The 25,686-nt window shown below is 44.1% G+C and overlaps 1 protein-coding gene across 2 annotated transcripts in view; it reads right to left on the bottom strand.

Moving 5' to 3' along the window:
• The window catches only part of TBC1D31 (TBC1 domain family member 31), a 1,687,314-nt gene that overhangs the window by 542,559 nt on the left and 1,119,069 nt on the right, over positions 1–25,686 (bottom strand). For both annotated transcript variants that reach the window (XM_069621570.1, XM_069621571.1), the window contains exon 14: positions 8,004–8,236. In XM_069621570.1, the coding sequence (XP_069477671.1) occupies positions 8,004–8,236 (233 nt within the window). The remainder of the gene's footprint in view (positions 1–8,003; positions 8,237–25,686) is intronic.

Here is a 25,686-nt window from a genome sequence, read left to right as displayed (position 1 = left end):
GGCCTTGCCAATTTTTACCGGCGGTTTATTCCGGGATTCTCAAGCCTGACTAAACCACTGACAAATCTGTTAAAAAAGGGAGTATCCTTCTCATGGCCTGAGACTACAGATCAAGCCTTTAGGAGACTTAAAGATCTGTTCACGTCGGCACCTGTTTTACAGACCCCTGATCAGAATCGTCAATTCATAGTGGAGACAGATGCTTCTCAATATGCTTTGGGAGCAGTCCTTCTTCAGTCGGATAGTTCCGAACAGGAACATCCAGTGGTATATCTATCTAAGACTTTAGTACCTGCAGAGTTAAATTACACGGTATTGGAGAAGGAGCTGTTAGCCATCAAGAGGGCTTTCGAAGAATGGCGACATTTACTACTTGGAGCTAAGTACCCGGTGGAAGTTCGAACGGACCACCGCAACCTTCGTATTCTACAGTACGCCCAGACTTGCAATAGTCGTCAGGCCCGGTGGGCTCATTTTTTTTCCCCTTTTAGGATCACATTCTCCTTCATACCTGGGAAAGATAATGTGATAGCTGACGCTTTATCACGTAAAGAACAGCTCCCCAATGATTCCTTTAGATCTGAACCAATATTTCCTAGGGTGGCGTTAGAGTTACATATCTCCCATGACTTCTTGGCGCGTCTAAGGTATCAATCCAAAACAGTAGGAAAATCAGGAATATCACTCGGGACGCTACCTACATTGGTCAAGGAAGAAGGATGCTATTTCCTTGGTCATCGGGCTTTCATCCCTACAACCTCCCTCCAGAAGGAAGTATTGGATATGTGTCACAAATCTAAGGTAGCGGGACATCGAGGAATCACTACCACACGAGAAATGGTTTCACGTTGGTTCTGGTGGCCATCTCTACGGGAGGACATAAAAAGATACATTGGATCCTGTCCGGATTGTCTTCAGAACAAGTCTCCCCGAAGGTCTCCATTGGGACTACTGGTCAAAATGCCAATTCCATCACGTCCTTGGCAGATAGTCTCAACGGATTTCATCGTTGACCTTCCCCCCTCGAAGGGGTGTTCGACGATAATGGTGGTGATCGATTCTTTTACAAAGATGGCTCACTTCATATCTCTTGCCAGGATTCCTACAGCGGCCGGTATGGCCCGTATCTTTACCAACCACATTTTCGCGTTGCATGGCCTACCAGATACGATCATTTCTGACCGCGGAACACAATATACCTCTCTCTACTGGAAGCACATATGTCAACATCTTGGGATTTCCCGTGCCCTCAGTTCCGGTTATCACCCCCAATCCAATGGACAGACGGAACGGCTCAATCAAACTTTAGAGGGATATCTAAGGAATTACATTTCGGCAGCTCAGGATAACTGGACAGATCTACTTCCATTGGCAGAGTTTGCTTACAATAACTCCTATCACTCCGCCATTCACACTTCTCCCTTTTTCTGCTCCTATGGTTTTAGTCCTTCAGCATTCCCGATACTAAAAAGATCGGAACACAAATTTCCTGATGTAGACCAATTAATGAATCAAATCAGACAAGGCCACAAGAGGGCTAAAGATACCCTGTTACAAACCCAGGATAGAATGAAGAAATTTGCAGATCGCTCCCGTACTCCAGCCCCTATCATCAAATCAGGAGACAGGGTATGGTTGTCCTCACGATTTCTCCCCAGACACCTGGTAACATCCAAACTGTCTCCAAGATACTTTGGTCCTTTCCGGGTGGATAAACCCATTGGCTGTGCAGCCTTTAGACTTATCCTTCCTAAAACCTGGTCCCGAATTCACCCTGTTTTCCATGTTTCCCAATTGAAACCGGACAACCGTAATTCATTTCATCCATCGATAACGACTCGTCCTCCTCCCATTTTGGCCTCATCTGGTCCTGAGTTTGAAGTGAAGGAAATCTGTGATTCTCGTATTCATCGAGGACATTTACAATATTTGATCGATTGGAAGGGTTACTCCCCTTCGGATCGCACCTGGGAGCCGGTTGACCCTGTACATGCTCCTCGTCTCGTAAAACTGTTTCACTCGAGACATCCCGACAAGCCGGGAGGGGATGGACCTAAGAAGGGGCATACTGTGATGATCGTGAAGACGAATCATTCCTCTCCTATCTGTTCCAAGAAAGCCGCACCGGATTATGACCGCGGCAACCCTAGCAACGGTCTCATTGTTTCCCTGCATTCCTCTTCGACCTACTCCAAGATGGCCGCTCCGGGTTATGACCGCGGCAGCCCTAGCAACGGTCTAGTTGTTTTCCTGCCTCGAGCCACGCAGGATGCGGAAGTCGATCGTTCTTCGGCATATCAACAAGGAAGTCCTGGAGACCGGCGCGTTGCTACTCTCTTAGGAGTATACGGACGCTCAGTGAGTATAGCCAGCCCAGCCTTTAAATCTCATTGCCTCCCTTTCTCTCTCTATCCGTCTCTTGTTTCTTTCTCAGTCTTACATCTACTTGTTCTTAGAATTCGGAACACGATCAGCGGATCGGAGGTATCGCTTTGGCAACCACTAAGCCACAGCAACAACTAAACCACGTCCCCACAGAACGCGACACATCGCGACATTATCCCGTGTTCTTCTCGAAGGTAGAATTCTTTTCTCATACTCTCAAATCTGTACCATCCGTATTTCTTGATCCTTGAATACTTGATATCCTTGCTTCCCAGAAAATCCCTTTTCACACTAAGGAGTACTTCTTGAACGGGCTCGAATCCCCGGGCGCCGCATCTACTAATACTCCCCGTCTAGATGTGTGAATGGTAATCTCTGTTCTTACAAACTTCACCTCCGTTCCTTATTGTGTTGTTTTCTCTTGACCCTCATGTATTTACCCTTATACCTCTCCAGCATCTAACCAACACATAACGCTGCCATCGGATCGAGGCCCTTCAGTTTCCTCCTGTCTGCCTCGCCTGTATCAACGCTCCCCAGCGGCTCTCCATAGGGTTTTCTCCCCCATGAGGGTTTCCCTGGTTTCTCCACGGTCGCCAAGTATTTAACTAGGCTCCGAAGGGTTGCCAGGCGGATTCCTATTTTCTACTGGGATATAACTTTCCACCCTTTCTTCTTGAAACCTGGTACACCACGGGAAATACGAATTGGTCGTTCCTCTAATTCCAGGTAGGAGATTCTACGCTTTCTGTGTTGCAATGCATGAAAACTGATTAACTGACGGATTCGGCTTGTAGTGAACATTACAGTAACGCAGAGGGCTTACCTTACCACAGGAGTAATGGCCAAATTCAAGGGAGCAGACAGACAGGGGTGCCCGAAAAGCAAAATGGAAGAAGCTGGAATGGTACACATGTTTTGGGAATGTAACTCTATACAAGATTTCTGGAGGCAGATTGCAAGTAAGGTTGCCAAGGGAGGCATAAAGCTGGATATTCATACTCCGGAGGCATGCATGCTGGGCCTTTTCAAAAGGGGAACAAAAAAGAAGGCGCTGGGCAAGATTAAAGATCTCATATGTGTATTGGTCAAAAGCAGCATAGCCGTGTACTGGAAAGCAGTTAGAGGGCCCAGTGTGGGAAAATGGTGGTAAGACTTACGGAAATGGACAATGGGTGAAACGGGAGTGTGGACACGGGCGATCATGGAGCAAAAACTAGACCCAGGAGAAGATATGAAGCAGTGGACTGCCCTAACACTAACTCTATTTAACCAGAATAGCGGGGAAAGGGAAGTGTGAATAATGCCAATACGAATCAAAAAGCATATGATTGTAGTGTTTAACCTGGGCACTGTTGCATAAAAAAATAAAACATTTTTTAAAAAAAAGAAAAAACAATGCATTTCTATGTGTACTGTACATGGTCATAATTTAGTGTAATCATTCCTGTCCACCACTTATGGTCTTGATTCATTGTTTTTCTTTACACATTAGCTAGGTTCTGTCCATCAAACGGCATGTCTAAAACCTTAGTTTGCACAAAGCCGGATGTCCTCATCCAGGATTAACACTTGACCACTGTACTTGTGGCAATAGAGCGGCTGACACAAAACAATCAGCTGTGTCTATTCCTGATTGCAGAATCTGACGAGAGGCCTCTGAGCCGTCCTGGACCATAGACATGTCCTCCTTTTATCTCCCCCTCAGTGATGCGGTCTGCTGTGTTGGCCAAAGCGGACCATAGACTGAACAAATGTATCCAAGGTGCAATGGAGGGCAAGGCAAGGCTACCAGATGCAAAAACCTTCTTCCCCCAGGCTTTCAGTCTCTTACCGCTGCCTATAAGAGGGAAGAGGAGAAGGAAAGAAGGAGTATTTCAGGTTTTCAGTTGTGGCCTGTACAACTAAGCTCTCGGGGAAGGCATGAATGGACAAGATTGCCGGATCAGAGGGGGCAGGCTTGTGCTTCCTAGCAAGTTACCTGTCAACTGCAGGCATAGAGGCGGGTCTTTTCCACACCTCCAGTACTGGGGCCTCTACTTACATTGAAAGGTAGCAGGGTTTCCCTTTTGATGTCTTCATCCCAAGGTTATCAGCCACCCTAGCCATCAGTTTCTGGAAGGAAGCCTGCGGCTTACTAGGTCTGGGGGCTAGAAGGCTGTGCAGCTAGGGGAGGTGTACAGACCACTGGCCTCCTGGAGATCTGGGGCCGGCCCTTGGACGTCGCCAACTTCCATTTAAAACTCTTTTGGAAAATCTCTCTTCTCTGGAGACAAAAGGTTCCAACCCAGTGGCCAGCTGTTTTCCCTCTTCGTCATACATTTCATACATCTTTGACATGAGGGGTTTAAAAGGGAGAGGGGAATATTACAGAGGAGCTCATGCGTCTACAACACTGGTCAGAAACAACGATCTAGGCATACAAACTGTAGCATTCTGGCCTATGATTTCATTGAGATACCAATGGCTTTTCCTCGAACATGCAGCCCTACAGATATGGGGTGTATTGGCCACTTGTACTCCCTAAAAATAGGCAAATATTCCCAACAAATAAAAAAAGGGAGTACAAATACTCCCAACAAAAAACATAGGAAACAGTCACGTAGAACTATGTGCCCGTCCTTTCACCCACACAGCTCCATGGGTATCTTTGGACCAGTAATGCATGTAGTACACCACTGGAAGAAACGACAATTATAACTGCCTGATCGGAAGAAGCAAACATGTATCTCTTAAAGTGCATGAATAACTAGATGCATAGAAATAATTATTCATTAAACATTTCCATTTTCTTGTTAAAAAATTGTTTTACTCTCTTATAAAATACTCTCATTGGGAATTCGACTTACATTTTTACTCCCATAAATATAATTTTACTCCCATCTTTCAAAAATAGGGATTAAAATACTACCACTTCCAAATCTGATCTGGAGCACTGCGAAAATGACTCGAATTTCTAGACAATCGCGTCTATCCTCTGTAGGCATATATTCAGCATTCCACCGACTACCATTACGCCTTCTCCAGCAGGACTTTCATGCTTGCAGTCCTGGTGCTCATGTAAAACACAGTTTCCATCAACTATATCCATTCTGTCCCACTCTGGAGGGGCGTTTGCCATAGGTGATGCAACTGAATACCGGTAATAGCTAAAGCAAGAAATATTAACAATGGTACGAATCTCAGGATGATAGTCCATGCACAGTGAATTATTGCCTTTCCCAGATTTATTTGTATACCACCAGAGGAAGCACACTGTCAAAATGTGCAGGTATTTTGACAGAACAGCAGTAAGAAAAAAAGGTCTGTGAAAAATTATTTATAATCCTCAATTCCACCTGCTAGGCATCAGTAAAAAGTTTAATGAAGCCAAAGAAAAAAGCTTCCCAAGTCAAATTGTACAAATGAGTCATGCTGAAAAGGCTTAAGCACCCAGACAGATCCATCCTCACAGAGAGCAAAAGCATTGGCAAAGCCAAAGGCTTGGGCATTTCGATAATGCCCAGATGTATGCAGAAGTTTAGTGTGTTGCTGCATGTGCAGTGTGCCGGCGCATGTACAGTGTGAGGGTTCTCCTAAATGGAGAAAGTGGGAAAACTCAGAAAATGATAATAACATGTTTTAATGAATGGCTAAACATTAGGTTCACATGAAACGTTGCACACAATTGGATACTGGCAACAGCTAAAGCAAGAAATATTAACAAATATTAAAAAAAAGGCACGCACAGGCAAGCTTTGTCCTATTTGTAAAAACTGAGAAGTCAGAAACTGATTATTAAAGATGGCCATTGGCCCTATTAAAAATGGTGCAAATTCAAGAGATGAAGAAAAAAATAAAAGAAAATGGAACACAAAAGGGAAAGTCTGGGCACGCTTTGTTAGAGAGACGTATATTAAAAGCGAGACCATCGTAAGAGGGAGAAACCTAGAGAGTTGGGGCATTGCAAGGAAGGTGCCTTCCTGGTTGCCGCTCTTTTTCACCACTTAGCAAGCCCCGCCCACCTGGTGCCCTCCTGCTTGCTGCTCTTTTCCCTACTTAAGGAGTCCTCCAGCCTCTTTTCCTTTGCAGCTGGGGAGCAGGCGTAAGTGTGTTACTACTGACTTCTGCAATTGTATTCGCTCTCTGCTCTTGCTTCTCCACTCTTTTTGACTGCTTACTCTCTGTTCTCTCCTCCCTTCCCCTCTCCCTTTTCCTTTCTCCTCCCCTCCTCCCCTTACTTTCTTCTATGCACTTACTCTATCAGAATTGTCCCTGGAACTAGTATGATGGCATACCTCGTCTGTCGCTTCCCCATCCCCTTACTGTCCCCCCCTCTCCCTTCAGCACTATCTGAAACGTTGTCAGGCCTAGTACGATAGTCGCTTGTTTTGTTCCTCCACTCCCTTTCTGAACCCCTCTCCCTCACCTTTTGTTTTCTCCAGCTCTACCAGAAATGTCATCAGGCCTAGTACGGTAGTCGCCTGTCTGTTTCCATTTCCTTCCCACTCTCCCCCTCCCTTCCTTATCTATGTCTTAGCTCTTGCACTATCTGAAATGTAGTCAGGCCGAGTACGATAGCTAATTTCACATCCTTACTGTTTATGGCCTGTAAGAATGCCGTTGTATTTTCCCTTGTTCCCTTCCTTGCCTTGAAGCTCTTTGAAACACATTGTGTATAGGCGCTATATAAATAAACTATCATATCATATCATAAAGAAAAAACTAAAGATTAAGATCGAGAAGTAATGCAAACGAGAAAGAAAGATGACCGAGCATATGATTAATCAACACCAGTGGAGAGCAGGAATGAAATAGTCTGATATAAAGTGATATATTGACAAAAATAATACGTCATAAAAATGTCAATTAAAGACCAATTTTCGAAATTCACTTTCACGTATTATACACAAATACAGACATCACATTTGCCATTTCAGAACTTTCCACAAACTACACCGAAATTAACACTATTGTCTTTTGCATTTGACTGCGATAAGAGATTCATCACTTCTGTGAGCTGTTAGACGGCGCAGCAAAAGCAAAGAGTGTTTGAAGCGCTAATAAAAATAATCAGAAGTGTCTATCAGTGTAACCGCAAAGGCAATTTATAAAAACTGAACACACACAGCTAGCAACACATGACAATGCCAGGAATGTTGAGAGTATGGAGGTAATGAAATCTCTCTATTGACTTCAAACCAGTACCCCAAGTTGCTACACCGCCACAAAGGAGTGCAAACTAAAAATGAGCTGATCCAATTATCCCTGTATTGCATTGTGGGACCCTAGAGCAGCTGGATTGCCTGAAAGTGACAGTGCAATTTCAGGTTGCAAATTACCTACCGGTCTGCTGCCCAATTTCTGTTTTTCCTTTTTATGAGACGATTCAGGAACAGAAGCACTTAAAATTCAAAGCAAATAGGCATTTTATTTATTTTGAAGACAGTTTCATCTCCCATTTTAAAAGTGTAACATGATCCAACATAGGCATGAAGATTCCATGATGGAGAACACAGTCCTCATAGCATGACCAGTACAAAAGAATATGCATTTCAATGAAAAAGAAATTGCTGACATGACTCTCTCAAGATATATGAGGAGAAGGGATTTATGATGGAGTACAAGACTATGCATACCTTTCATGCAGATATTCCATTTCCTCCTGTCTTATCCTCTCACGTTCCTGGTTCTGATAGTCTACCACAAATTTGGGATATTTATTAAATACTGGATACTGTCCCTTGGTGAGAGGAACAAAGTCTTCAAGCAACCTCTGTGGATGGATATCTGCTGGGGTGGCATTCATAAGATGGTACGTTTCTTTAATCATAATGTTTATATCCAAGTTGTTCCGATGATGGAAGAAATACTGTAAAACAAAGTGTTGTACACATGATGATATAGCCACATTTACAATCTGGGAATCCGTAAAACAATTTCCTTATGAAATGTACACATAATACATACCACTTGTCAAATTAGCATTTTGAGCAATGTGCTCCTTATTGTTTGTTTTTACTTTGTAAAGACATATTTTTGAAGTGTGTTAATTATCTTTGATTGTGGCAATACCAGAGCATGGGCATATCACAGTGAGTAAAAACGTGTTTCATCTGGTTTATCAGTTATCGTGTGATACCAATGTATTTGTGAAGCAGAGTGCGGGGCACCATCCCCCATCCACCTCAGAAATACGAGAGCGTCTCTGCCAGCATACGATTTTGATGTGGGGAGGCACCTGTGAAAAGGCGGTGGATGCCACAGCAATCCACATAAATGGCATCTGCCAACACAAAACCATGGGTCTATCACAATTTCCGGGTTATATTTACATCCCATTAACAAAAGGAATCAAAATAGCATGGAGAGGACTACTGGCATGGCACGTTACTGCAATCATAAGCTGTCCCTTTGTTTTACAAAAGAGATAATAAGAGACCAGTCTTGAGGGTGTCTGGGAATGACCTGCAAGGAGCTGGCCAATCCTACTGCAGTATCTACCTCTTCTACACCCAACCAGGCCGTCTGAACAGCTCTGGCTTCTCATTTCACCACTAAAACCCAGGACATCTTGTCTACACTCCCCTCTTCTCTCTCGCCCTTTACCCCTTCTCAGGCCCTCCTTGGCCAACCCCCTTACCTCCTTCTCTCCTCCATCTCTCCTGTAACACCTGATGATGTTTCTTGACAAGCCTGGTCTATGAAAGTCTCACCCAAACAGGTGACCCCCTGCTCCTCCAGAACCATTAAGGACAACATTGTCTCTCTCGCTCCAGCCTTGGCCAGTTTCTGTAATCACTCCTTTGCCACTTGTTCCTTTCTCTCTCTTCTCAAGCACTTCCTTGAACACCCTATACTAAAAAAGCCTTCTTCCGCTGCTCCATTCAAGCAAACTATCGCCCGATCCCCGATACCCCATTCCTGGGCAAAGTCCTAGAGAAGTTGGCTATCTCCCAGCTAACCCTCCACAATGAATCTCAGTCTGGCTTTAGAGCAGCCAGAGGCACAGAAACTGTTCTCCTGAAAACCCGTGAAAACTTGCTCTGATCTTAACTCCAGATCTCACTCTGTCCTCATTCTCCTAGACCTTTGCTCTGCATTTGACACAGTCAACCACGCCATCCTGATTAATCGTCTCTGCGAGACTCTCGGCATCAAGGATCAGGCCCTGGCATGGCTGACCTCCTTCCTTTTGGACCGACCCTCCCAGGTTCAGATTGGGTCCTTTCTCTCCAACCATTCTCTCCACATGTGGTAATCCCCAGGGCTCTATTCTCTCACCCTGGCTCTTCAATGTCTTTCTGGCACCATTGGCCCTCCTGATTTCTACCTTTTCCTCCAACTTTCAGTGATATGTGGATGACATCCAGCTCTCTTTCAGGCTACCCTCGGCCTCCTCCTCGCTCATCCCTGACTGTCTATCCACTATTCTCCAACAATCTTTGCCTTAATGCCAGTAAGACTGAGATCCTTCTCATTGGAATCCCTGCTCCCGCTGTTCCTCCCTCACTCTGGCCGCTGTGAGAAACCTGAAGGTGTCTCCCTTACTGGTCCCCGGGGATATGTCACCCAGGTGGCCAGGGCACGGCCATCGTTATTGGATCTAGTTGGGGGTGGACGAGTGCAGGAGGATCCCCTGGACGGGGGAGTCCTCGGGGAGTGGAAGCGGGACACCACGGGTGAGATGCAGTATCCCCCTTCTTCCAACACCTTTTCCCGCACTTACCACGTAGGATACCCCTCCCCTTTCCGACACGAACACTATTGCACAATACGAAAGACAACGGCCTAACACCAGAGCTGTTTACCTGACATGTCCCAACACAAGGGTCAGGCAATTGACCAGAACCACACACACCTGACGGCCCTTTGCCTTCCCCACAGGGATATAAGGTGGAGCACAAGAGCACACTACGAGCAAGGCAAACTGCACAACGAGACAGCTATCCCAGTACAGCAATTCAAGAGTAGGAGAAAGGCAGTGAGATCCAAAGGAGTGACAAGGAGAGAAGCGACTTTGCCCTTTCCAACCCAGACCTGCGAATCCTCTGTGAAAGGAATCGCAAGACCGCGAACAATAGCCAGCGTGTGTTGCAGCAGATGTCAACGGTACACAAAGCCCCCCTACACTGATAATCAGGACAGGGCGAGACACCTGCTAGTGTGGTACCGTCCTTGATTCCAGAGACGAGAAAAGCCAAGCGTTTCATCGCAGTCAGTGAGTCGAGGGGAGAACAGATAAGAAACCGAACTGTGTTGAATGAAAGTTGCAAATGGCAAATTGAGAGAAAATCAAACAGTTAACTTCTAACAGGAAAACCAGCTGCAGAGAGGCCCAGCACCACATGGGTGCTGATTCGAGAGACTCTGGTTAATTTCCCCAGTGTTAAAACTACAGATACAAGAAGGCTTTGGCAAAGCCGCAAGAAAAGGTCAAAGTAGTCATACAGGGTTCTAGCAAAATCCCCTGTACAGTCGAAAGTCTTTGACTGACAAACCAATGGAAAACCAAGGGAAGTGAATCTCGCATAGTAAGAAAGTAGATGGAACATTGTGCTGGGAAGAGTGAACCCAACGGAGGGATGTCCACAGTGGATTGTTTAAAAAGACATTAAGACTTGTGAATGCGAAAGGTGAAATTTTTTTGGACATCAAGCCGCAGTGAACCCGACAGAGGGAGGCAAACATTCTAGAAGGGTCTGAGCCCGGATGAGGGGGATCCAGGGGTCAAAAGCCATCACCCAATGACACGTGAATGTAGCAGATGTTATCTTTTTGAATGCAAGCCATAGTGAACCCGACAGAGGGAGGCCGATATTCGAGAGGGGTCTGAGCCCAGAAGAAGATGACCCAGGGATGAAGAACCATCACCCCAGAGCAAGCAGAAAGGAACTTTTGTTTATTATTTTGAACCTATCAGGCCCTCGGAGCAAGAAACGTAACCACCAAAGGTCCTGATATCGCCCGGACCTTCTGTGGATCTGAGCCCAAAAGAGGGAGATCCAGGGGTGAAAAGTCATCACCCAACGTACATACGGAAAGGAACTTTTTGTTAGTTATTTTTAACACATCAGGCCCTTGGAGGCAAGAGACTTTTTTTTAGAAAAGAGACTTAACCACCAAAGGTCCTTATAGCAGAGTACGGAACTGTTGTCTCATGCTGGGAAAGCTAGAGAGTGTGCTGTGCTCACGAGTTCCGCCTTGTCCCGTGCGCAAAACATGGCAAAGAGAGGGCCCCGGGCTACCACTTCCTGATTCATCATTTGTGAACACTTTTTTCTTGTGAGTCCTAACCCACACTCTTTTTGTATTTAGTTGTAAGGATTGGCAATAGTTTTTATTTTTTTGTATATGTGCTTTTATTTGACAAGACGCCACTAGGACTGCCTTATTATTATTTGATGGTTGTAGCATGCTTCCATCTTAGATTTAGGTTTAGATTAGATGTTTTTCCAACCTGCATTTACAGTTTAATAAACACCCTTGAACTGTGATCATTTGTGTCTGTCTCTACTGATGCCACCATGAGCTCCTAACACCGCCCTCTCCCTTCACCCTCTTGTAAGGCAAAAAACCTTGGGGTCATCTTCGACTCCACTCTCTCTTTCTCTCCCCACATCACAGACCTTTCCAAGAAGGCCCATTTCCAGCTTCACCTCTTCAGAGGTATTCTCCCTTTTCTCACCTTCCCCCAGAAGCTCACTGTCTCCAGAGATCTGGTTATCTCTATGCTGGACTACTACAACTGCCTCTTTCTCAATCTACCTAACTCTACTCATTGCCCTCTTCAACTCATCCAGAACAGGACCGCAAGACTTATCCTTGGCCTCAAGCCCAGAGAGCGCACCTCTTCGGCCCTGAAATCCCTCCACTGGCTACCTGTGGCTGTAATGATCAAGTTCAAGACCCACTGAATCGTCCACAAGGCTTTCTGGGACCGTGGTCCTCACTATCTTCAACTCTCTCTTCCTAAATACCTTCCTTCTAGAGCCCTCCGCTCGTCTACCTCTAATTCTCTGAGGGTCAGTCGTTTCTCATAGCAGAGAATGGGGGATAGATCTCACTCCTCTGCAGGTGCCTCCCTCTGTCATGGCCTCCCTGCCTCTCTCCGGCTTCAGATGGATCTCCTTACGTTCCTGAAGCTCCTCAAGACCTTCCTTTACTCCTCCTCTTTGCCTCTCCCCTAGTAACTGAGAAACCAAAGGGTGTCTCACCCGCTAGTCCATGGGGACTTGTCATCCAGGTGACCAGGGCAAGGCCATCACTTTTGGATCCAGTTCCTGGGGGTGGACCAGTGCGGGAGGATCACCGGGGTGAGGGGTCTTCGGGGAGCAGGGGTGAGATAGCCGATGGCGAGATGCAGTATTCCCCCTTCTTTTGTTCATCTACCCCATTCTATTTTTTAGGATTTACCGAAGTCCCAACCCCCCCCTTTTGCACACACCTGGGCTGAGGAGGCGGGTGACCAAGAGTAACCAGACTAACTCTCTCACAACGTACTGGACATGTCCCGTTAATCGGGTCAGACAAAGTCAGGCACTTTACCCTAAGTGCACAAACCTGATACCAGTTAGCTCTCCTCACACAAATAAAAGGCAACACCCAAAGAGACACACTGAGCAAGGCAGAACACAAGAATTAACAGAACTCCCGGGACGAAGGCACACCTACTGGAGCGGAGCGAGGGACCAAGGAACGAGAGCAGCGGGCCGAAAACCCCAAGGCTTCCCTACTGAAGGTCATTGCCTCCGAAAGACCGCGAAAAACACATGGAGAAGGCCAGCTCCCATAAGTGAAGATTGCATTGCGTTTAAAAGACTCCAACAACCTTCCTGGGTGAACACAGAGTTGGGGAGGAGAGGTCAAGCCTGGGGTAGTAACCTTGACTTGAAAATTGCAAAACAAGAAAGAAGCGCACACAGTCGGTGAGTTGGAAAGTGACCTGAGAGACCGGTGTGTGTCAAGTGAATGAAGTAGCAACAATATATCACAAGTGAAGGTTGCACACATGTGGATGAGACGCAAAGAAGGCAGGCAGGTGAATTAACTTTATAGTAAAATGCAGCTGCGAGATCAGGGATACTAAGTAACGGAGTGGTCCGATGAAAGGAAATAGCCCATTCAAAAGTCTCTGTGAAAGGTACATTGTTTGAAGCTAAAAGGCGACAAGAGTGAAAGTAAAATAGTCAAAGTTCAGTCGAAGTGGTCCTGCGGTGCTCCATAAGAAAACCACACACATTAGAAAGACTTCGACATCTGAAAAGGGGGCCGAGCACGATTGAGGGAGACCAGAAGTACACTAAGCTTGGTTGAAGGGAGCCCACCTGGCAACTTTGTGTGGAACTTCATGGTGAGAGGTCTGAGCCCAGCAGAGGGGGGCCTACGAGAACTGTGTGGTGAAAGGTTTGAGCCCGGCCAAGGGGGACATTTGTGAACATTTTGGTTGAAACATACATTTTGAAGTCAGAGAAATAGACTAACGTGGAAGGCCAGGCGAGCCTCGATCCACAGTTTTGAAATGTGTTGAAAACCGAGCCAGAGGGTGTCATCCTGCCTACAAGGACCACCTCAGCATGTGAGGCCTAACGTGGGGCGGAGAGCTGGTTCAGTCACATTATCATTTGTAAACTGTTTTTTCCTTTTGCATACATTTCTCCTTTTTACACTTCTGTACAAGAGACAGGGCAGGCATTAGGTTTTTGTTAGCATAGGCCATTTTGATTTGACAGACTTCACTAGGACTGTTTTGTTTATCATTTGATGGTCGAAACTACTCCCATCTTAGTTATAGGGCAACATAGGAGTTTCTCCAACCCCAACATTTTCAATAAATGTTTTGAAAACGTATTTTATTTGTGTCAGTCTGCTTGTGATACCATGCCTCCCCTACATAATCTAACCTTGCTCCTTTATCTGTCTGCTTACTGGCTGCTTGGTGTCCTCTGAGCTTTATAGGGCACCAGGCCCTCAAACCCCCAACCAGTCCCCCTGTACTTGCCACCTGGCCCACCTTGCACTGCTGCCTTGCTTACCTTGCACAACATTGTTGCTCCCTGTAGCCCCAGCCTTCTATGCACTTAACTCAGAGCCCTGCTGCTCTGGTTGCACGTCCCATGTACCCTCTCCCCTGCGCTTCTTGTGGTGCACTTGCACAATTTAAATGACACTAGACCTAGTAAGATAGTTTGTCCTGCCTTCCCCTTGTTCCCCCTCCCTTGCCTGATTGTGCCTCGAAACACTTGTGCATAGGCGCATAATAAATAAAAAAATCAATCAGCCCTCCAGTGAGGTAATGTCAGGATTCCATGGTACATTTCTAGGGTTTCAAAGGTTCACAACCTCAAAAGACATACTGTTATCATTCCAAGATAATTTTCATAGTTTTCAATTGCTCACACTTAAGTAAGAAAACATCATTTAGCAACAAACCTTTTGGGTGTAGTTTTACTTAATAGTGTGAAGTTTGGGTTATGCTTGAAAAAGAAATAGAACTTGTACAAAAATTCCTTAATGTACATTCAGGAATCGCTTATTTCCCCAAAGCAAGATGGAGAGTCTTTTCTGCAGCAGTGATTGGTGTAAATAGATTATGAGGTAGTTTGGAATGCTGCTCAAGGTTCTAAACTGCCTTTCATTTTTGCTATCTTAGTGGCAGGTCGCAGTCTACTTAGCTCTAGAGTATATGTTAAAATATTTATAGTTGGCCTTTTCCAGAAATACTTAAAAGATTTCCGAAGGTTTTTCAGAAGAAAAGACATTAAATTCAAGACTTTCCAAAGAGCAGTGAAGATACAGATGAAGCAAGCTAAGTGATTCACTTTTTCAAGACTTCTGAAATTGAGTGAGGTTTTCAATTGCCTATTATTTTTTAAGAGAGACATTTGTTTAAGCGAAACTGAAAAAACTGAACTTTCCATTTTCAGAAAGGATTCCATTTTCTCTGCATATTGTGAATATATATTTTTTGTGTTCATACAGTTTTTACTTGCGTAAGTTTTATCTACTAACACTTGCGCGGAATTATATATATATATATATATATATATATTTTTTTTTTCCATTTACAAATACAGTTAAGCTCGGGTTGTATTTGTGTTTTTAAATTAGTTAATAGTTTCGTGCGCGAGCGTATCTTGGTCTCGCATTCGCCGTTATTGTAAGGTTAGAGTAAAGAACCTTACTTTCATTACGTGCCGTCGCGTACACGTCTTTTCGTTTTCTGAAGCTGTGCGCGGCTCGTTGACATCTCAGCTAGCGTCGGATGGATGCGCGTTTCTTCAGTCAAGAAATTGAGCGGCGGTTGTCAGCGCGGTTCGTAACAAGTTAAGCAATATTGGATTACAGCGCGGTAGGTTGCTTTAACACCGGAAACAAGCGCGGTTCGTGAATTCTGAAGTGAAGGTTCAAAAGCATCTGCGGATTCCATTCAATACAGCAGCCTTCGTAATGTGTGCACGCAACTCAAAAGACGTGTACACAGACTTTTCTGTTTGAAGTACTATAAGTTTAGTTTTTAGTCAAAAGCAATTCAGTTAAGAGTATTACAAATCAGCTGACATAAAAAGGTTATTCAAGTTGTACAGAAGTTTCTGCTCGACATCTTCTGAAAAGAAAAGAACGCCTATCAGCACTAAAGCATAGGCAACAGTTATTTCAGGAAAAAGAAAGCAAAAATATTAAAAGAAAAGGTATTCATATTTATCACATAAATATCAACATATATGTTATTGTTCTTCCTAGATTTCACAGACACGGAGGCGAGCAATCAAGCAATCCAGTACCAGAGGGCATCAGTGCAGTTCCGTGAAGATCTGTCTTTGTTTTGTTCTCCAATTCCCCTTTCCCCTTGGGTTTGCCAGCTTGGTAGTTTTATCTGCTGAGAGACTGTTAGGCGGGCAGACTTAGGGGGTCTGGTGGGCCAGCATCACTCCTGCAGGAAAATTCAAGATTGGACCTGACAGGTAAGCATTAATGATGCTGGCGAGTGCCGGGCTCCTCAATTGTTCAATGATGGAGGAAGAGACGATATTGTTAGAGTAGGAGGTAGGTTTGAGGGAGGCAAGTATTTTTAGGAGGTCTGCGAGAGAGATAGGAGAGTATTCGGTGGAGATGGGCACTGTGTGTGCTGAGTTGGAGGGGGGCTAATGCTGTGGGAGGTTGATTTGATGATCTGTCAGATTTTGTCCATTGTTTCAATAACAAAAGTGTGATTCAGTCCAATATGGTGGTGTACTATTATACAGCTTTGGTCTCAGTAATCAGGATCATACGGTTGGCGCAGAGAGATATGGGTTGGTGAGATCTCCAGGGTTACAGTTTTTGCACCAACGTTTCTCTAGACCTCCGACTGTCCTCCCTGTATTCCAGAGGGGGAATCCCTCCCCATGAGATCCTCCCACTTAGTACTGACCCAAGGGGGGTCTATCGGGTGGCAGCCTCACCCTCTCTGGTCTCATGGAAAGGGTCTCCTCCACCGGGAGAAGGGACAACATCATAGGATTCGTCACAATACATTGCAAACATCACAAAGACAAATTCTTAAAATACAAAGCAACACAAAATAATGAACAAATTTAGCCTCAGACTGTCATCAATTACATAGTACTTAACAATGCCGAGGCACCTAGACCATAGCAGCCAGGCCCTTTTTAAATAGTTAACTACAGCTGTGTCAATCTAGAAACCAGCATTGCTACCCTGAGACTTCTAGCTCCCAGTGTTCTTAGTACAGGCTCTTATAATCTTATAGATGGTACAAAAAAAATAAGTGGGTTACATCGTCCCTCGCAGTTTGACAAACAGGAAACTGTCACTAGATCAATTTATCCAACTAGAAATGAAAGCCATTAAAGGTAACATTCCTAACCTCAGCTTATCATAAAATAAAGAACATTTACAAAAATGGGTGTGATTTGGAGATATCCTTCAAAACCTGAAACAACCTTTAAGTCAGATAGTCATTTGCTAGAATCTAATTGAAAGCCCAGAATCCAATCTACGAAAGAATCATTGACTAGCCTTTTGGTGGAATTAGTGATCAAAGGGAAGTAGTCCCACACAGAATCAAACTTAAGTTACTTAATGTATATCCCTTACACTTTGCATCAAAGGCAGCAAGGTGACACCAGGTGAGCTAACCACGTTCAACAGGGCTTTTAGGTTTGGTACTAGAACGGGGACACTCCAGATTTCAACTCAACAAAGAAGGGGCCTTAATTAGACTTTGTGACTAATACTCATGTGGCTTGTTTGCAGATATAAAGGGATATTGGGCATACTAGTTGGAAACTAAAAGAGGCTTGTAAATAAAGAGTTTTTAGCACAGCCAAACAAGAAGTGTTACAATTGACACATAATTTGGCCCCATAGAGAGGCTGCAGGTACACCCTGGACACAATATACTTTCAAAGCCAGGGCAACAGCCTATATCATCAATGTTTTGAAAATGTGATAGTAGCAATGCCTTGTGTTAAGAGCGAAGTCAGCTAGTGGCCGGTGAAAAAAGTCCGGCAGAGTCAACCACAAGAGGAGTTGGATATATATCCAACAGTTCTGGGTACCATGTACCTCTTTATGACTCAGTCGAAGTGACCTTAATAGCATGCCGTAATATTTTTACCCAAATAGGGTCAAGTGAACCACATAGCAAAAATTATATTATGGTGCTTCCCAGACATTTCCCCTAGAATGGATAAGTCAATACAAGTGCACTGGCGTTGATTAGCATACAGCAATGTGGGAGCTATGTTCCTGGGGCAAGAGTTTGTCCATAGAAAATATGGGGAGAAAGCATGCAGGCATACGCAACCAGCTGTTGCAGCATTATCACCCGAGAACCGCTTTCCTGGGCAAATGGCCAACTTTACCACTTTTAGCATCCAGAAAATCAATGTGTGGCTTACATAGCTTGCTCATATACCTTGTGAAGGCATCATGAAGTAAGACACAGACAACAGATTCCCTTTTCTACAAAAAGGTTTATTCTTCTTAAATGTCAGGATGGAGTAAGGCCTACCTTGCCCTATGCTAAGGTGGGATTTCCCTACCAAAAGAAAATAAGGACACAAGTCTGTGTCCAAAACCTATGCTTGCCCTCACAACTAAAGATATACAATTTGTATATCCATACAATTTGTAGGGATGTCAGCAGCAAAAGAAACAGTGTTCCAACAAAGTTCCACACTTCTTCCAGCTCCTGGATTGATTTCCAGCTTCCCCGTTACCATGTTCATAACAGTTGCAACAGACCACACAACCACAGTCAGTACAAATCTCTCAGCTTTCAATAATAATGCCAATTCAGGCTTTTCAATAGTTCACATAGATTCTTCCTTTCTTCAATCACTTGAGCACTTATTATAACAAGGCAGCTTCTGTATCTTGACTTTCCTTGGCTCTTTCCAAGTAGGTGTTACTCGGTCTAGGTGCAGTTGTAGGACAAAACGGTCCCCCTCCCCATTCCAGGTCATGCAACCGATAACCCATGGCACTTTATTAGACGTATATGCTCTCTTTGGACCTTCTTGCCAACACAGGCCTTTTCTCTGACCCTGTGTCATTAGTCCACATTCATTTCGATTTCTCCTTGGCAGTCTCTTGGCTATGATACAACGTGTTTTCCACACAACTCACTCCTTGGTGTTTATTCCTTTACACCACCTTGCTTTCGCATATCATTTGCTTTGCACTTGGTTCAAATGTATTCATTACTGACTTTACTTAGTGCGCACTTTTATTTGGCCATCAATGCTTATTACTTGTTTGCACAGCGTTCATAAATGCATATCACTTTCTTTCCACTCATGCAGTATTTTCATATGCTTTTCATATCTTTTCTTTAGTTCCGTATTTAATAATACTTGTATTTCAAAAGTGCTTTGCAGCATGTTCGGTATCGAAAAATCCATCCATTTGATCTTCAAACCCATTTGTTATACATTTCCATTCAATCGCCATTTCCACTTGCCCAATTCCAGTCCCTGGAGCACCCTGGTATGAGTGTTCCCATTCTTTCACTCATTGGTGTTTGGCCGCTCATCCGGGCTTCTTCTTTCTCCTCTTCGGCTTTTGCTCGATCCCCTTGTGCTTGTAGGGAGCTCCGGTGAGCAGCGCTCGCCGCCTTCGAACCTTGCTGCAGCCGCCTGCAGCAGCCTGGAAACTTCTGTGCCCCACAACTCTGGCTTTGGACACACAGCACAGGAGATTGCAGGGGTCTCGACCCTCTCGTAGCCCATTCGGGCCCCAGCCTCTCTCTCCCTTCTCTGCAACACAGCATCCTTTCCGCCAGCCCCTCTCCAGCCTACTCCAAGTCGGGTCCCTTCGTCCTTCTCACCAAGCGGGTTTCTCCCTCTCTCTTGCCACTCGCTCTCCTTTTATGCACCTGTAAGCTTGTAATTGGCTGCAGGTGCAAGTCCTTTGCCTGACCATAGTTAACTATCGGTGAGACATGCCTGGCCATTGTAATAGCATTCATCCTTAGTCCTCTTACTCGTCCCAGTACCAAAGTGGTGTGAATGGATAGTGGTGTGCATAAGAGTTGTCTCCTCCTCGTCCCAGTCTTAAAGGAATATGATTGTGGGACAATGTGTGTGTGTGACAGAGGAAAAGACTGACAACCTACAAAGGCAGGGGGGTAGGTTTCACTCTGACAAGAGAAAGGGGGCATCACGCCTCAAATGAAGACATCCTCCAGCCAGGTCATCCTCCCTCGCATCTCCACCTCCAGGGTCGGGATTCTGGCCACCTGAGAGGATGATCCAGGGGAAGTAGATGGGAGGATGCCCTTAGGTTTCACAGAGCATATAGCAAAATTGTAGCAACACTAAATAAACAAATACAGAATCACATGCCTGCAACAGCAACCGAATTAAAGGTAAATAAGCCCGGGATATAGATACTTTTTCTGTTCCTTATTTTGGGGGAAGGGGAGGGTCTGTTTTAAAAGCAAACCTTACACAATAACTAATTTAAGGTTAGAAGAAGGAAAGAGAAACAAAAAAGGAAAACCGAAAATAACATTTCCACAATTTATAGGATTTGACAAATTACATAAATCTAAATAGTAGAGATCACAAAAGATTCTAGGTTACAATTAGACCAATGTGTCCTTCAAACCTAAACAGTAAAGAAACAAAAAGAGAAATTAGACAATTAGTTCATGTAATTACACTTTAAAAATATCCTACTAAAAAGTTAATTTATCAGGAAAAATGTCCAGCACAAATCTTATGGTTGCGATTGCTAAAACAACTGATTGTCCCAAAGTATTCTTGTACATATGACAGAGGGTAATATGGAATATACATGACATGCCCCACATGCCCCACCACCCAAGGAAATGTTCTCCAATGGACTTCGAACAACAGAGCACTAAATTCTCCAGAGTATCTACGATTCCTGTGATGCTGGAAAAATTGCAGAATCTATCCGCATGCCTCAACCAGATCTTGCTCCAATCACTTTGTGAGAGAGGGATGGGGGGAATTTAGTCTGTATCGCATAAGGATGTTCCTCCATTCGGGACATAACGTTTAATAGAATTGAGTTTCTTCTCCTCAAGGAACCCATTATAGAATAATTTGTATTTTCCCAACGTATCTCTGGTGGTGCACCAATCTTCCTGTTGCAGCTGTTGCTTGACAAGAGTAGGATTACATATTAGGGTTTAAAACAAGGTTTTGCGCTTTCTAAAACTTATACAGTTTTTACCCAATGCTTTGAATCAATACAATACAGCCATTGTTCTCCATTAAAGTGTTAAGTGAGACAAATTGAGAATTTGGAGCCAGAACAATTAATTTCCTGTACCTCAACAGTTTTTTTCACTAAACCAGAGCACATAGAGAAGAGATACCAAACTCGTATCGCAAAATACTAATAGGTAAACGGTTTGGAAGTGACAACAACCTGTCCCATATTAAGGCCGCTAGTTTGTACTAGATTTGTTAGTCTTCTATGTGGAAGACTTGGCACAACCTCACTTTTATAGTAAGTTAGTGCACGCGATAAGGAAACACGGCCATTTAGGATTTATTCTTTTCAATTGGGTGGCAAACACAATGCCCTTAGAATGCAGCCTTGATATATTTAGACCAATATGGGGTTGTTTATAAATAGTGAAGCCCAGATTTGTTATTTGTTCAACAATCTGCAAGGGGTTTTAATTTAATATCCAATTAAAATAAGCCAACTTCCTGCAGTTAATCTCTAACTTGGATCTTAAACCTCCACATAAGGTCCAAGCATGCTCAAACTCCTCTGGAGACCAATAGCTGACTGGTCGAAGATTAATAAATCAGCATAATCAACCAGTGCGGTACGACCGTGCCCAATCTTTGTAGAAAAATAATTGCCATCCGTCAGACAGGTACCTACATCAAAAGGGCAGGAGCCAACAAACATCCCTGCAGAAGGCCCCTAAAGGTATCAACCTGTTTGGATAGTGTCGAGTCTAAGCTGGATGCTGGTATTGTTATGAAGATCAATCCGGGCCACAGTAACCCATCAGATAGGCCCCAACCTTTTAACTTACTCGACAGCCAGTTTCTGTTCACCTGATCGAATGCCAGGGAGAGGTCAAAGGAAACAGCAAAAATAGTTTTTTCCCCCCCAGCAGCTCTTTGGAGTAAGAAACAAATCAATTTAGGGAAGTGGTCACACCCTTTCGAAACCCAGACTGGCATATGCCCAAGTGACCAGTAACCCCAGCCCAAGCTTCCAGAGCCTTCAAAAGGATTGAAGCAAAGGTTTAACTTCCTTTATCTAGCAATGCTATCAAACGATAGTTCCGCCGGTACGCCCCATTTATCATTTTGTAAATATTAAATAGGTAGGACTGTTTCTAAGAAATGGGAACTTCACCCCTAGCCAAGATGTTATTGAATAAGGTAAAAAGAATGGATGATCAGAGATTAACGCATCACACCATTGGTGTACGTCAACAGGTATAGCACAAAAGTCACAAAAATGTCCAAGTATACTCAACATTGGTCACTAAGTGCATGTGATACTAAATTATTTGATGTATTCAATACCAAACATGTATTTGTTTATCAGAAAAGTAGTTATTTATGTGATTTATTGGTCAATCTTCAAATAGAAAACCAAAAAGAACAGGTACGTAGCCCTGTCTCAGTTGTTGCAATTGCAACAATGTCACCAAGGGTAGTGTAGTCATGCACCCTCATTCAGGAGAACAAATAAAATTGCACAACTATGCAACCTGTGATACCACGAATGTGGTATATTCTATAAAATGGCTGTGTGGGATTTATTGCGTTGGTCAAACAAGTCGCAAGTCTAAACAGAGGTGGAACAAACATCGCTCAAACATTAGACTATGTAACAACTCAGCAGTAGCGAAACATTTCCAACCACATACACATCATATTTCACAGGCACAATTTAGAAGTAGTGGACACCAAGACCCTGAGAATGAATGAGACTATAAATCTCGAACACATGGAAGCATTTTGGATAAACAAACTTGATTTGGTCTACCCTAGGGACATGACTGAAGAATTAAACTTGAGTTGTTTTCTATAATGCATGTTGACGTGGGAAGTTCAATTTGTATTCAGGAATCTTGAGTTACACACTTAACAAATGTGATTCATATTGGAAGAAAATTTGCACAAGAACAGTTGTTATTCCACACAATCAGGCCATTACATGGGTTGGTGAACATGTGGGAAAAATAGGCCAAGAAACCGAAACACATTATATATAGTTTGGATTCAATTTTCGGTTAATGACTATTTGTAATAAAAACAATTATTTAATGTATCACACACAAAGTCTTAGTTACTTACCTGTAACTGTATTTCTCCAGCATTGGTATCTTTCATAGATTCAGATGCTTGAATATTCCCCGTCGTCAGACTGGGAATCCTCGGTGATAAATTAAATAATAAACATTTTTGACGAGCATACAGGACGCCTGGGTAGCAGCCCGGCTACTCCAAGCCAAGGATTTATTCTGTGAAGAGCAGGAATCTATTCCCACACCACCTGCTAGTGGGACAAACAAAAAAGCCAGCAGTAATGTTAGCAAGGAAGTGCTCCTGCTGAGGGAATACGAGAGACTCCGACGAAGGGAAATTTCTAAATGGTGGGAGGAGCACTCTCTTCAAAATTATTTAGACATTGAGAGAATACCGCGTGGCCTACGCATTATGACCACTCCATCCTTTGAGGACCAAAATCCATTAATGCTTGAGGAATGGGGAGAAGCAAGCAAAGGTTGTTCTGGCAAGTTTCTGACAATCTTAGTGAAGTATGCTAAATTGGATCGTGAACAAGCCCTGAAAGAATTAGGTATTGTAGAGCTGGATCTTATTAAAGTCCCTACAACAGAAGAAGGCAAATCTTTACGGAAAAAAATTGATGAAGGTTTAACTGTATATGAAGATGAAATTAAACAGCGTAAACACAGGAAATTCTTACGAGATAAAACAGACTATGAGATGGGTCGTGTCTTTACATTTGCCAAACGCTTTGACTCTCTCCGCAAAACTAATGCTATACAGTCAATGGGCCTCATTACGACCCTGGCGGAGTGGGTTTACGCCAGCGTTATTCGCGGCGGACCCGTCCGCCCTACTACGAGTTTCCGTAGCGCCATGGAACGTTTTCCGCCTGGTTTTTCCGGGCGTAGAAATCCATGGCGCTACGGGACCTTGATGTTAATTACGCCACCGTATTTTGCGGTGGCGCAATTAACGCCTTCCCCACTCCCATTATACCCGATGGGGCAAAAATGGGAATGGGGAAGGGTAAAATGGGGGATGGGGATTTACCGCCCCGCCAAGGTCGGCATGGGGCGGAAAATCCGCCATCCTCCATGGCGCTATCGGCAGCTTTCCGCCGTGCTCCGCGGTGCATTTAGCACCGCGATTTCCGCCAGGGTCGTAATGAGGGCCAATGTCTGTCCCATCGGGTGACCTGGCCGCGACCACCTCTGAATCAGATATCTCTGCATCTGAGACTGATGAACCCATTCCTAAAATGAATTTTTTAGATGAAATGAGACTTTTATGTCAGGATGGGAAAAATCAAAAAAGAGGTAGAGACCGTGGTAAGCCTAAAGGACGAGGAAGAGGACAAAAATTGCAGGCAAAAAAGTCATTCGCCGAGGCCGACGTGGGAACCGGTCAAAAGGCGCAGCAACAGGGCAGAGCAACACGCTCTGGGGCCAGAAACCAACCATAGATAATATGAAGATTCACCAAATTATCAACCTGTCGTCTCATGTTCTCACAAAATCTCAGACCTCGGTATTATCACTGGGTCTTAATTTCTGTCCCACTGTCAACTATGATTACGCCCAAGTACGCATAGACTGACAAGTTTATGCGTAAAATCAAGTTAAAAAAATTCTTTGCCAACACCGATGCCCCCATGAAACGTTCAATACCTCGTATGGATGGCACTGATCTTCTAATTTCAGACATTCCTTCACTCATGGATTTGGCATGTCTTGAAGATGATCAATATGATCCATTTAATATTGATTTTTCTGATTTTGACATCAATCCCAACTGGGATATACGGACCAAGCTAAAAAGTAAATCGAGATTCAACCCTCAATTTCCTGTGTATTGAGGCTTTCCATGACTTATGTATCGAGGATTTCAGAAAACTTCGTCATAAGGCTGGTACCAGCAAACAGAATCTCACTATTGCCCAACGCCAGGCCTTGAATGAACTCCAGCTGCTATCTAACATTGTTATCAAGCCAGCCGACAAGGGCTCTAATGTCGTCATCCAGGACAGAACTAAATATGTTATTGAAGCCAACCGACAATTACATGACCGCCAATGCTATACTAAAATGCTGAAAGACCCATCAGAAGAAATCAGGACAGATCTGATTGCTCTGTGTACCAGGTGGATGAATGAAGGTCTACTGGAGGCTGCGAACTCTCAAGTGGTTAATAACCACTGAACAGGTTATCATGTCTGTTCTTGCGAGAGAGGGGCGCCCGCTACCTTTGTAAAACTACTGGAGGATGATCTGGTCAAATTTCTTACTCCGACCAGCTATACTATTCCTACCATTTATTTCCTCCCTAAAACGCACAAATGCCTTATTAATCCCCCAGGTAGGCCCATTGTTACTCTCTGTGGCTCATTATTGGAACATCCAGCCCAATTCATTGATGAAACATTGATCAAATTTGTCACGGGACTACCTTCCTATCTGAGGGATACTAAGGATTTTCTCAAACATGTTACTAATACACCTTGGGAGGAAGGTTTACTTTTGGCCACTTTGGATGTAGTTTCATTGTACACATCTATCAGCCACACTGTTGGTAT

This window comes from Ambystoma mexicanum, chromosome 5q (genome assembly GCF_040938575.1).
Source record: "Ambystoma mexicanum isolate Mex_15411 chromosome 5q, UKY_AmexF1_1, whole genome shotgun sequence".
In the NCBI taxonomy this organism is placed as follows: domain Eukaryota; kingdom Metazoa; phylum Chordata; class Amphibia; order Caudata; family Ambystomatidae; genus Ambystoma; species Ambystoma mexicanum.
This window is presented reverse-complemented; position numbering and strand designations above follow the sequence as displayed.